The sequence below is a fragment of the Sander lucioperca genome, chromosome 13 (genome assembly GCF_008315115.2).
Source record: "Sander lucioperca isolate FBNREF2018 chromosome 13, SLUC_FBN_1.2, whole genome shotgun sequence".
NCBI lineage: Eukaryota > Metazoa > Chordata > Actinopteri > Perciformes > Percidae > Sander > Sander lucioperca.
In genome coordinates this window covers 25,655,439-25,667,825 of record NC_050185.1, presented here as the reverse complement: position 1 = coordinate 25,667,825, position 12,387 = coordinate 25,655,439, and the positions used below count along the sequence as shown (strand labels likewise).

Below are 12,387 nucleotides of genomic sequence, written 5' to 3'. Positions count from 1 at the left end.
TTTTTTTAATATTCAATTATCAGAATCATTTGTCATTTGTCATTATGAATGATTCTGATGATTTTTTTTTTTATCGGTCGGGCTCTACTTTCTATCACTGACCTCTTCCAGGCACTCGACTACGACTGTGGAGTGGCTGGCCTTTGTCCATAGCGCTGAACATTTGGCTGTGGCACTACGATACACAGCCTTCGATTCTGGATTAGATGCTAGCCATTTACTGTATCAACCCCATTGTTAGCAATTAGATTAAGTGTATCTATGGTGGGGAGGCAGGACACATAGCCCACGCTCGGGATCATCATCATCGGTGGTAAACACACTGTGAAGGTCTGTAATGTCCACTTCATTTCTGTAGCGTCTTCTCCGTGCTCTCATCCTCGGCATTCTTTCTCTTCTCTACGCCTGCAGCTCTCTGGGTTAGCTTAGTGTTAGCGTGGCACCGGTCCAGGTATTTCCTCAAGTTACTTGTGTTAATTCTCGATGTAGAGAGTTCTCTCGGTGTCGCGCAAAGATTGCACTTGACTATAATGTTCTTATTCTTGTCTCTAAAGCCCCAGACACACGGACCAGACGGCCGACCCTCGGCAGAAAAGGCAGTTGGACTGATCAGTCTCCCTGAGTTGGTCAAAACAATGCCTCAGAACACACCGAAGAGACGAGACGTAATACTGTGGTGGTAGTTTCTTATTGCAGCCGGAGTGTAAATCAAAAAGTACAAGATGAAACAAATAGAGACTGAGAATGTAAACCAAAGTTTGGTCTTTGAGTATTTATTATTTATTTGCAAATATAGAAAACACAGTTTCGCCAGTACAAACAGCACCAGAGAAAGTGTCTTCTGGCAAGCAGAAAATCAGCACACAATATATACGAGACGAGCAGTCACACACACCCCTCCTCCTAAAGTTTCTTAGCAGGAGCAAACAGTTAAACAAAACACCATAAACAGTTCAAAATCTGCAAACAAAGTCAAATGACTTTGTTTGTGGTTACCACTGTAACCCTTATCTGCTAACACCTAAAACACAAGGCTAAAAGAAGACGGCTTCAGGTGTCTCCAAGGTTACCATCTCAGCTGTTCACCATGAAGAATATTCTAGGTTAATAAACACAAAATGTAGACCAGGAGAATTCAAATCATGTAGAAAGGTCGTTTTTTGCCATTACAATACGTCTCCATAGCAGCAGGCGGCACTAATCTGTATTGTCGCCCAAAAATGAAAACCGGCAGCTGATTGGACGAATGCGTCACGTGGGTCTGGTTTCTCCAGAAGTTCAAAGCCAGACTGTCATGGTGTCTCGTTCAGAATACGATCTCATATTGGACTAAAATAGTTCACCGAAACGTGTTTCTGAAAACATTGTAAGAGAGAAATAGGCCGTGCAGCTGCTGAATCTGTCTTCATTTCAGATCAACAAAGGTCAGTTTAAAAGATTTTACTCAGATTTTGAGAGACTCTAGTCACGCTCATCCTGCTCCCCGTTTCCTGGTTAGCTCTCCACCAATCAGATGGGTCATTGAGTCTGACTGCCGGCAGGGCCCGCCCCGCCCATTATACATGTCAAATCAGCCAAAATGAAGGCTGACGGCCCCTCGGACGGACGACGGCACGGAGCACACCGAACATACTCGAGTCACCGACCTCCCAGACTGTCAGACGGCCGATTTTCGGCTCAGTGTGTCTGGGGCTTTACGAAATGAAAATAATGGGAGAATGTCCATCTCGCAAACGTAGACTCCATCTCTCGGTCATCTCAACTATCGAAGTCCAACAATAGGAAAAACGTCATGGATTTTTTTTCTTCTCTGGTGCCAAAATGTTTGTCGGAGTTGGTGAATTCTTAAAAAAACGAACACTTTATTTTGGGTTAAAATGCATTGTGACGCGTTACTGAGATTGTAACGAGTATAATATTACCGAAAATGTATTAGTAATGCGTTATATTACTGTGTTACAGCAAAAAGGAATATATTACTGTAATTGCATTACTTTTGTAACAAGTTACTCCCATCACTTCTAGTGATGGGCGAAAATTAAGGGACGTTTCTTTTGATCTGACTCTTTTTGGTGTCATGTATTAGTCTGTCATATTCAATTTTATTTATAATATCAAATAACGAAAGTTATCTCAAGACACTTTACAGATAGAGTAGGTCTAGACCACATTCTATAATTTACAAAGACCCAACAATTCCTGTAATTCCCCCAAGAGCAAGCTGGTAATGACATTATTATATTTGCCTTTCTAACTGCTTTTTTGCTTGTTTTAACTGTGAGGTGACCTTGAGTGCTATGAAAGGCACCCGTAAATAAAATGTATTATTATTATTATTATTATTATTATTCATTGCAGCTGAAGACTGACTGTAACTGTATAGAAATCACCAATATGGCTTCCAAACCAAAACCTACACAATGTAACATGTTCCAACAGGAATGTGATCTGAAACTGGGGAGAAGTTGTTAACAACCAAAAGTGTGTTGATGCTGTTGAAGCTTTAAGTGTTGATGTGTGACACATTGTGTCTGATCTAGCATCTCCTGGGGAGGGGGGTGGGGGGATTGTTTAGTGATCGAAGCTGGCACCATAAACCTCACCAAGCACTAGATCGCCCAATGCTAAATCCAATTGCAATAGCCAGGTTTCAACCACTAGAGGGCAGTCTCTATGCATAGTTACAAGAGTTGGAGCTGAACCATTAAAGGGATATTTCACCATTGGAAAGATGAATATATCTTTAAATTGGGTTACTTATGTAGTAGAAATGTGAAAACATTTTAGAAATTGGTGGCTTCTAGGCCGAGAAAATCCAGAAAATGTGTTTTTGGCTCCTGTGGATGAAAGACACCAAATCCCAGAATGCACTTGCTTCGCTGCTTTAGAGTCCACTCCCAAGCCACGCCTACCATTTACAGACAGACAGACAGACAGACAGACAGACAGAGAGTGAGACGATCAACTCAACTTGAGTGTGTTTTATTGTCATTTCAACCATATACACGAAACAACATTTCACCGTGGCTCAAATGGTCTTACACATTTAAAATATATAAAAATGACATACGAAACAGGCTACATTTAGTGCACACACGTTATAGGCTCCATAAATTTCAGCTAACACATAGTAGCATTAACGCTTGGTGGGCTGTAAACACAGAGTATAAACATAGTGGTAAATTTGCGAGGAATGTAGAATGGTCAGCATTTAACATTCACAAACTCCACCAGCAGTTAGCAGTTAGTTGGATACAAGCACCAGTCTGTGATAACACAGTCCACCTCCACTCGTCTTACCTGGCAACAGAGCAGCAGGCCTGGTATCTGGATAGTCCGGTACACTGTTGTTCAGCCATGTTTCCACAACAACAAAAACACAGCAGTCTCTGAAGTCGTGTTGGGAGTTTGGTTGAAGTTGGATGTAGTCCAGTTTGTTGTCTAATGAGTGGACACTTGCAAGCAGGATGGATGGGACAGGTGGCCGGCTAGCGTTAGCTTTCAACCAAGCTCGCCTCGAACTCCTGCACACCGCTGTCGAGGTCCCTTTCCCCGGCTAGCAGCATCGCAGGTGAAGCTCGCGTAGTGTGTTGAGTATTCGGTCTGTAATAAAGTGTCCTGCATATCTCCGATCTGTACCAATGTATCCCGGTGGTACACATGTGCAGTAGTTTGAATGCACATCATTTTTGTAAAAGTTTTCTGCTGAAAAGATGATGGGCGGGCTCTAGCTCACCCAGTAAGAGCGTTCGCTCCATGTGGGCTGAGTCCTGCAGTGGCGCAGGGTTTGAATCCGACCTGCTGCCCTTTGCTGCATGTCATCCCCCGTCTCTCTCCCCCTTTCTGGTCTATCCACTGTCAATAAAGGGAAAAGTCCCAAAAATATAATCTTTAAAAAAAGAAAATACTACCGGGTCTCTACTGATACAAAGTTTAATGCTAAATCGGTGAAGTATCCCTTTAACAACACTAATAAATACCTATATAGATAGTTTTTTTTAGCTGAAATGTTATTTAAAGGTTTAGTTACTTCATTAAGGGCGTTCTGCTTTGAGGCACAGGTGGCTGTCATCACGGGAGGCCAGCAGACTGTGACTTTATTCACGCTCTGGATTAGCTGTCGTCAACCACTGCCAAGATGGCAACTAGGGCTGCAACTACTGATTATTTTTATTGTGGATTAATGTAAAGCCCAAGATTAATAATTGATTCGATTATCAAAATAGTTGCAGAAAAATGTAATAGTTGACTAATCTATTAATCTTTGCAGCCATAATGGCGATGGCTGGAGCCACCAGTAGCTGCCCACTTTGAGTTGCATTAGTCCATACCCATGACATTCCACTTCCGGGATTGCTCCAGTGCCACAAGAAATTCCACCGGATGCATTTCTTTTCTCCGATCTCTGTCCCCTTCCTCTTCCTTTGTGTTGGCGTTCTAACCTCCAGTGGATTTCTAAGGACTATGGCTATATCCATGACATTTGATTTCCGGGATTGCTACGGTGCTGCTGCAAAAATTCTGCCGGATGTCCCTCGTGTGGATGTGCGTCCCCTTCCTCTGTCTTTGTGTTGGTGTTCTAACCTCCGGTGGATTTGTGAGGACTGTAGTTAACTGCTCCTCAGATCTCTGCAGGGTAAATCCAGACAGCTAGCTAGACTATCTGTCCAATCTGAGTGTTCTTTTGCACGACTAAAACTACTTTTGAACATTCACATGTTCCACCAAAACAAGTTCCTTCCTGAGACTATTTAGCAGAGGCACCGTGGCTCCGTCTGGAGCTTAGCCCCGCCCACGATGATTGTGATTGGTTTAAAGAAATGCCAATAAACCAGAGAATGTTTTTCTCCCATCCAGGAATGCTGAGTGGACTAGACAGACCTTCCTCTGCAGCGCTGTGGAAGAAGGTCTTGCAAAGCGAGACTAGAGTTCACTAAGAAAAGCTGCCCTTTACCATTAGTGTCCACAGGATGGCAGTAACTGCCTTCATTTAGCAGTTTCTTCATTTAACAGTAAATCAAATCTCCTGTGAGATGGAGATCAGTTTAGTACCCTATCTACATCTGAAATCAGCTAAATAAACAAAATTTACAGTAAGAATGTTGTAATAATGTTGACGTATAGATTTTATTTAAAGTGTTCATATTATGCTTTTTTGGCTTTTTCCCTATCATTTATTGTGTCATATCTTTTTGTGCACGTTATAGGTTTACAAAGTGAAAAAGCCTAAAGTCCCCCCCAAAGGGACTTACCATCTCCAACAGAAAACACTGTTCACCAACTGCTCCAAACAGCTCTATTGTAGTCCAGCCTTTACTTCAGAGACAAACGTGGTCACTTTGGAACACACGTTATAATGCTCGCCTAGCTGCTAGCATGGCACGCCCTCATACTCTGCTTCTGACTGGCTAGTAGTCCTTACCTAGGTACTGTCAGGACCTCATACTCTGCTTCTGACTGGCTAGTAGTCCTTACCTAGGTACTGTCAGGGCACACCCTCATACTCTGCTTCTGACTGGCTAGTAGTCCTTACCTAGGTACTGTCAGGACACGCCCTCATACTCTGCTTTTGACTTGCTAGCAGTACTTTTTGCACATGTGCGACTCCCAACAAAGATGGTACAGCAGTGAGAGGTCTCACTCTGTAGCTAAAACAGAGAACTCAACACACAGGGTGAAAAGAGGAGCTGCAGCAATGTGCAGCACAACAAAGATATGGTGTTTTTTGAAAATTAAACTACATAAACCTATTCTGGTACAACCTCTAAATACAATCATGAACCTGAAAATGAGCATAATGTGAGCAATCAAACCACCAGAGTAATATTATTCTGTGGCTGTTTGTGACCAGCATCAACTGGGAAGTAGTGCTAGCAAGTAGTTTCCATTCACCACTGACTGTATCCTGTCTGTTGTCTCCAGCAGGTTTAAGGTTTCTCAGTCATGGATCCAGATCCAGATCTCACCATCGTCCTTCTGGGAAACACCGGAGTCGGTAAAAGTGCTTCAGGAAACACCATCCTGGGACGACCAGCGTTTGAGTCGGAACAATCCTCCACACCAGTGACAACGCAGATCTCTACACAAACTGGAACTGTGTTTGGGAAACAGATCTCAGTGATCGACACTCCGGGAATATTTGGATCTGAGAGGGAGATTCAGACCTGCGTCCTGCAGTCCTCCAGACCTCGTCTGATCCTGGTGGTGTTCAGTGTTGGACGGTTCACCAAAGAACAAGCTGAGGTTGTGAAGGCAGTAGAAAGAGTCCTCGGACCTCAGGGGTTTAATAAGTGTCACCTGGTCTTCACACATGGAGACGCCTTACAGGACCGGTCTCTGGAGGATTTCATCTTTGGAGATGAAGAAAGTTCATCGTACCATGCAGCATTTTCAGGGAGATGTCATCTGTTCAACAATGAAAACAGAGAAGAGGAACAAGTCAGAGAGCTGCTGATGAAGACAGGCCACCTCAGAACCCAGCAGCTACCTGACTCACCAGGTACCATCTTATAGAATCTTATATCATGTTCACATATTCTGGAGTAGTTGGTCTATCTCCACAGTGCTGTGGAGCAAGGTCCGGCTACACCACAGGTGCATTCTGGCATAGGAAAAAAACTCTGAATTGTTTGCATGTCTTTAAACCAATCCCAATGGTCTTGGGGTGGGGGGCGACTTTAGACAGCTTCAAATTTTGAGAGCTGTGTCTGTATTTTCAGCTCAAAGCAAAGCATGCTTTAGTGCTGGATCTGAATATTTGTTTAATGGTACTTATTAGATTTTCAATTTTGGCAAAGCGAGCAGTCTGATGTTTGTAGAGGTCTGTATTAGAGATGCCCGATCATGTTTATAGTCACGACACCGATTGTCAACGATCAATGAGCAATAAAAACGGCCGATACTGATCTTTTTTGTGTTTAGTTTAGTTATAGCAGCTAATATAGCTGTATTATAGTATTGGCCAGTTTGCCTGTTTGTAGCGTATTGGGATCTCCACCAGGAGGCAGCGTAACAGGCTATATAATGATGTGTGTGACTTCATAAAAGGCCTATGAATAAGAATCACAAGTTAGTCTTGTTAGTTTTTTCCTTTACAACTGAAAACTACCGCTTATATGCAGTTTTTGAACAGGAAAATCTGCTAATGATAGATGCAGTTGAAAGCCATGTGTTCAATGCCAACAATCTGCTAAATCTCTCAACTCCTCTTCTGATTGGTGGAGGGCCACTGATAAACAACTCAGCATTTAGAGAGCTGACTGTGTTCAGCAGATCCATGAAGTCCCTTTAAAGCACTTCAGACTCTTGCTTTATTACATTATTTGACCCTATATGCAGCATCATGCTCTTCACAGTTGGGTGTGCTGCCAAGATATGCAGGATTCTTTGGGCCAAGTCTGACACCATGTCTTTGAGAAAACAGAGTATTTTGGTGATTTTACTGAACATTCTTTTCACATGTCTTACAGCAGAGTCACCCACAAACAAAGTTGAAGGCACAGTTGTTAGCTTTCCCTTTAGCTTTTTACTTTTTGAGTTACTCTCAGTCCTTACCCTGCTGTGTGACGATGAGACTTACTCCAGGTCATCAGACGGAGATCCAGGGTCCTGCAGCAGAGGAGCAAATCTGTTATCCAGTTTCACACTCGGTTGGTGGGGAGGCATTTTGTTTCTAATTTTCACTTTTGCAGCTGTCCACGGCTGTGTCCTACTAAGAACAGGGGTTGATCTGCCTGGATGATAATGCAGTCCAGCCGTTCATATCACACATATCAGGGCGCTGTGCCCTGCCGGTTACTTGTCTTCCCATTTCCAACAAAAACATTTTACTTTTGCACCAAGAGAGTTCCAGGAAGGACAACCACTTCTTGATTAATTACCCGGAACACAGCCCTCCTGTTGCTTTCCAGTCTTGTTGGTGCTAATTAGCCATGTGTTAGCATGCTATTTTCCAATGTTTTGGGTCCATGGTAAAGTGGTGTCATTCCCATATGGCCCATTTGCTTCCATGTTTACTTCTTACCGGTGAATTTGGGTTTCCAAAACTGCAATCTGTGGAGGTTTGTGTTAGTCATTTACGGAGAATGGAGGCATCTTGCTGCTAATTAGCTTTAGCGAAGTAGCACACTGTAGTACAGCCTTGTGCTATTGGAAGGCCACGCTCACGCAGTACTGAGGTGGTCATAAAAATGTAAAATATGGCGATAGCCTACCATGTCTACAAAAGTTTAGCTCAGTTCAATTTTGTTTATATAGCACATTTAAAAACAACCACAGTTGACCAAAGTGCTTAACAAGCTCCAAAAAATCTAAGTGATAATATACACGAACAATACACAATATACAATATAAAATAACCAACAGTAGAAAAAGGTGAAGGTATCAAAGCTCAACTTGAATTGAAAGCCAACGAATAGTAGAGGTTCTTAAGCACGGACTTGAACGTTTCAATGGTCCGAGCTGTTCTTACATGAATAGGTAGACCATTCCAGAGGTTTGGAGCTGCCAATGCAAAGGCTCGGCCAACTTTATTAATTAACCTGGATCTGGGCACATGGAGGAGCATCTGATTGGAAGACATCAGTGCTTTGACAGGTGTGTGGACATGTAAAAGCTCTGATAAATAAGAAGGCGACAACCCATCTAAAATCTTGAAAACATGCAATACAATTTTAAAATCAATCCTGAAACAGACAGGAAGCCAGTGGAGCGTGGCCAAAACTGGTGTAATGTGGTCACGCTTTTTGGTCCTGGTTAAAAGTCGTAAAAGTAAATACAAAAAGTATCCAGGAGCTGCTGCTCGTAGTTTCCCACAGAGGAAAAGCAATAATATCAGCTGAAAAATTCTTCCAGAGTCAGGAGCAAGTAGCAAAGCGACTGAACTGTAAGACAGCAGGAAGCAGAAATAGAGCTGGAAACCTGGCTGGGGAGAGGGTCGTCTGGTCTACCTGGTTTAATAACCCTTGTGTTGTCTTCGTTTCAACCTTGAAAAAAAACACTTTTTTTTCTGACATTTGCGACGCCTTTTTTCACAATTTGTTTTTGCTTTTTCCGTTTTAAATTTTTAAATTTTTCTTGTACACATTTTCAGCGCTTATTTCTACGTCCAATATTTTCTGATATAAAACAGAAATTTAAAACGGGCCCATGTGACCCGAAGTCAACACAAGGGTTTTAACCTGCTACCACCACTAGCCGGCCCCGGATAGGAGGCAGGAAATGGCTGGAAAGAAAACTGCTGCTGTGTATTATTAGTACCATCTGGAGAGTTTTCTGTTATGAGAATTTGAACTATTTTTCATATTTTTAATATCAATGTGTTTTCTGTGTTCTATCTGATGTTTCCAAAGACAGGAGGATGGTGCTGCTCGGTGGTCCTGGAGGAGGGAAGAGTTCATCAGGAAACACCATCCTGGGACAGTTTGATTCAGTCCCTGGCTTTGATTCAGCCAGTACAAAGCCTGTCTCCAAGGCAGCCAGAGTGGAGGGTCGCTGGGTCACGGTGGTCGATACTCCAGGAATCACTGATAAAGTTCTGGCTCCTGAACAGCTGTTTGGAGAGATCATGAAGTCAGTAGAAAAGGGCAGTCCAGGACCTCATGCCTTTGTTATTGTAGTCAGAATAGGTAGAATCACTGAAGCAGACATCAAACTGTTTGAGCTGCTTGTACAAATGGTCAGCAGAGATGTTCATAAGTACTCCATGGTGCTTTTTACTCACGGAGACGAGCTGGGAGGTCGGTCCATTGATGATTTGATCCAGTCCAACCAACATGTGTCTGACCTGGTCTCCATGTGTGATGGTAGATTCTGTGTGTTTGACAACACAAAGAGAGGAAACAGGGCACAGGTCAGAAACTTCCTGAGTAAAGTAGATGAGATAGTCTCAGATAACGGTGGACAGAACTACACCGATGAGATGTTCAGGATAACTGAGACATTCTTTAATGAAAGAAGGAACCTGCCAGGCAAGACAAAATGGGAAAGAATTAAGTTTTTCCAAAAGTTTAAAAGCCTGAATTGGTTATTAGTGTTTCTGTCTGCAATAACAATAGGAGCTGGGGTAGGAGCCGGGGTAGGAGCAGCAGCAGCAGCAGCAGTAGGAACAGGAGCAAGTGCAGCAATAGGAGCAGCAATAGGAGCAGTAATAGGAACAGTAGTAGGAGCAGGAGCAGCTGTAGGAGCAGTAGTAGGATCAGGAGTAGGATCAGGAGCAGGAGCAGGAGCAGTAGTAGGAACAGTAGTAGGAGCAGGAGCAGCTGTAGGAGCAGTAGTAGGATCAGGATTTGGAGCAGGAGCAGGAGTAGGAACATTAGTAGGATCAGGATTAGGAGCAGGAGCAGGAGTAGGAGCAGGAGTAGGAGGAGTAGTAGGAGGACTAGTAGGAGTAGTAGCAGCACAACTACTCATGGAATAACTTCTGTTGGGATTTGGCCATAAAAATAAAAGTTGACTTGACTCTGATTGGTCAGCTGTGTGGAGGTGAGAAAGTAGGCAGAGTTTGAACTATTCTTAAGGGCAACATGTGACAAATTATCTCAATATTTGGGTGTCAGTATCTAAGTCCGTAGGGAGTTGGGTTGGGAACTGGCTCAGGGCTCCTGTCCATCAGTCACAGCCCCTGGATCAATAAATATAATACATTATTATTATTTAAATTATATTTCTCTATGACCCTCCAGTGTGCACGTTCACATCAGATAGAAACTCTTTAGTTTCAGACAACACATCTAATAAACTAGTTCTATTGTAGTTTAACCGTCAGTAACCACAGACCCCCTCTGCACCAAAATAAACTAACTTCTTCTGCCAATAAAGCAATGCAACCATAATTTTTAATGCATTAAAACATAAATTAACCATATTAAAACATGTTATTTATCAAGTAGTCTCGCTTTTCCAGACCATCCACACGCTGCGGAACGGAGGAAGGTCTCTCGTGTCCAGACCTTCCTCCACAGCGCTGCAGAGGAAGGTCTGGCTACTCCACTATAACTAATAACCTGTTTGTCGTAGTGGAAGTGAAATGAAATATGACACTTCCACACTCCACACAGGAAATAAAGTCTAACTCGTGTGCAGCATCCAACAGCCGCGTAGATCGGCCTCCTGCCGGTAACCCCGGTAATCCCGATGCACATGGAGGCCCGTCCATCGCTGTTTGCAGTTTTCATTTTTATTAGATATGGTTTCTGTATTTGGTAATAGATTATTCTGTTAATGTTGTGTTAACTGTAATATTGTTGTGTCTTCTTCAGACGACTTTGTTGTTTGTTTCTGGTGTGATTGTTCAATCAGCTGAATCATTAAGTACTGCTTCATCATTTATAACTTACTGGCTATATAATCATATACATTAGTTTTCATCACTTATTGTTGTAAAAGTTTGATTATTTACAAGTTATTGACTCTTGATTTCAAGTTTCTTCTGAAAAATATCGTAATCAATATAATAATAATACATTTTATTTATATAGCGCTTTTCATGGTACTCAAAGACACTTTACAGTAAAAACCAGCAAAATGATCACATTAAAAACAGATAAGCAATAAAACAAACACATAAAACAAGCATATTAAAAGCAATTACAAACAATAACACCAGCAACTATCAGGTGAGAAATGTAAGACTATTGTATGTGGAAGGCTAATCTGAAGAGGTGTGTTTTTTTTTTTTTTGAATGTGTCCAGGTCAGTACAGACACGGATGTGTATGGGCAGGGAGTTCCAGAGGGAGGGGGCTGCAATGGTGAACGCTCTGTCACCCCAGGTACGGTTTGTGGTCCTGAGTGGTGGGGAGAGGAGGTTTGCGTCAGAGGAGGGGTGGAGCAGGTCTGTGAGGTAGGAAGGAGCCTGGTTATGGAGGGCTTTGTGGGTGAGGAGGAAGACTTTCAACTGGATGCGTTGGGAAACAGGGAGCCAGTGGAGGGTCTGAAGGACGGGAGTGATGTGATCACGGGAACGGGTGTGAGTGAGGAGACGGGCAGCAGAGTTTTGGATGTATGGGAGTTTATTTAAGGCTTTTGCAGGTGAACCATAGAGGATGCTGTTGCAGTAGTTCTGGAAATGATGAAGGTGTGAATCAAAGTTTCGGCAGCAGAGAAGGTGAGTGATGGGCGGAGACGGGCAATGTTTTTGAAGTGAAAGAAGGCAGTTCTGGTTATTTGGTTGATGTGGTTTTCAAAAGTGAGGTTGCTGTCGAAGATGACTCCCAGGTTACGGATGTGTGGGGATGGAGACAAGGTGGAGTTGTTGACAGTGAGACTGAAGTTATGGATGCTCTTTGTGAGGGATTTCAGGCTGATGAACATCAAGTCAGATTTATTATAGTTAAGTTGGAGGAAGTTGGTTTGCATCCAGGTTTGAATATCAGTTAGGCAGCTGGTC

General features: G+C 42.8%; 1 protein-coding gene across 2 annotated transcripts; it reads left to right on the top strand.

Annotated features, from left to right (window-relative positions):
* Positions 1-5,898: 5,898 nt before the first annotated feature.
* LOC116062364 (GTPase IMAP family member 8-like) lies at positions 5,899-10,930 on the top strand. 2 transcript variants are annotated; one of them, XM_031317024.2, is made up of 2 exons: positions 5,899-6,499; positions 9,351-10,930. In XM_031317024.2, exons 1-2 carry the CDS (start codon positions 5,944-5,946, stop codon positions 10,415-10,417), a joined length of 1,623 nt encoding a protein of 540 aa, XP_031172884.2. In that variant the 5' UTR covers positions 5,899-5,943; the 3' UTR covers positions 10,418-10,930. The 2 variants fall into 2 exon arrangements, with proteins under 2 accessions (XP_031172884.2, XP_035846717.1); XM_035990824.1 differs by having other exon boundaries at positions 9,336-10,930.
* The last annotated feature ends 1,457 nt before the right edge of the window (positions 10,931-12,387 follow it).

Coding starts and splice junctions, on each gene's coding strand:
- LOC116062364 (XM_035990824.1), top strand. CDS start 5,944: ATGGATCCAGATCCAGATCTCACCATCGTCCTTCTGGGAAACACCGGA. Junction 6,500..9,335: donor GCAGCTACCTGACTCACCAG/GTACCATCTTAT, acceptor TCTGTGTTCTAT/CTGATGTTTCCAAAGACAGG.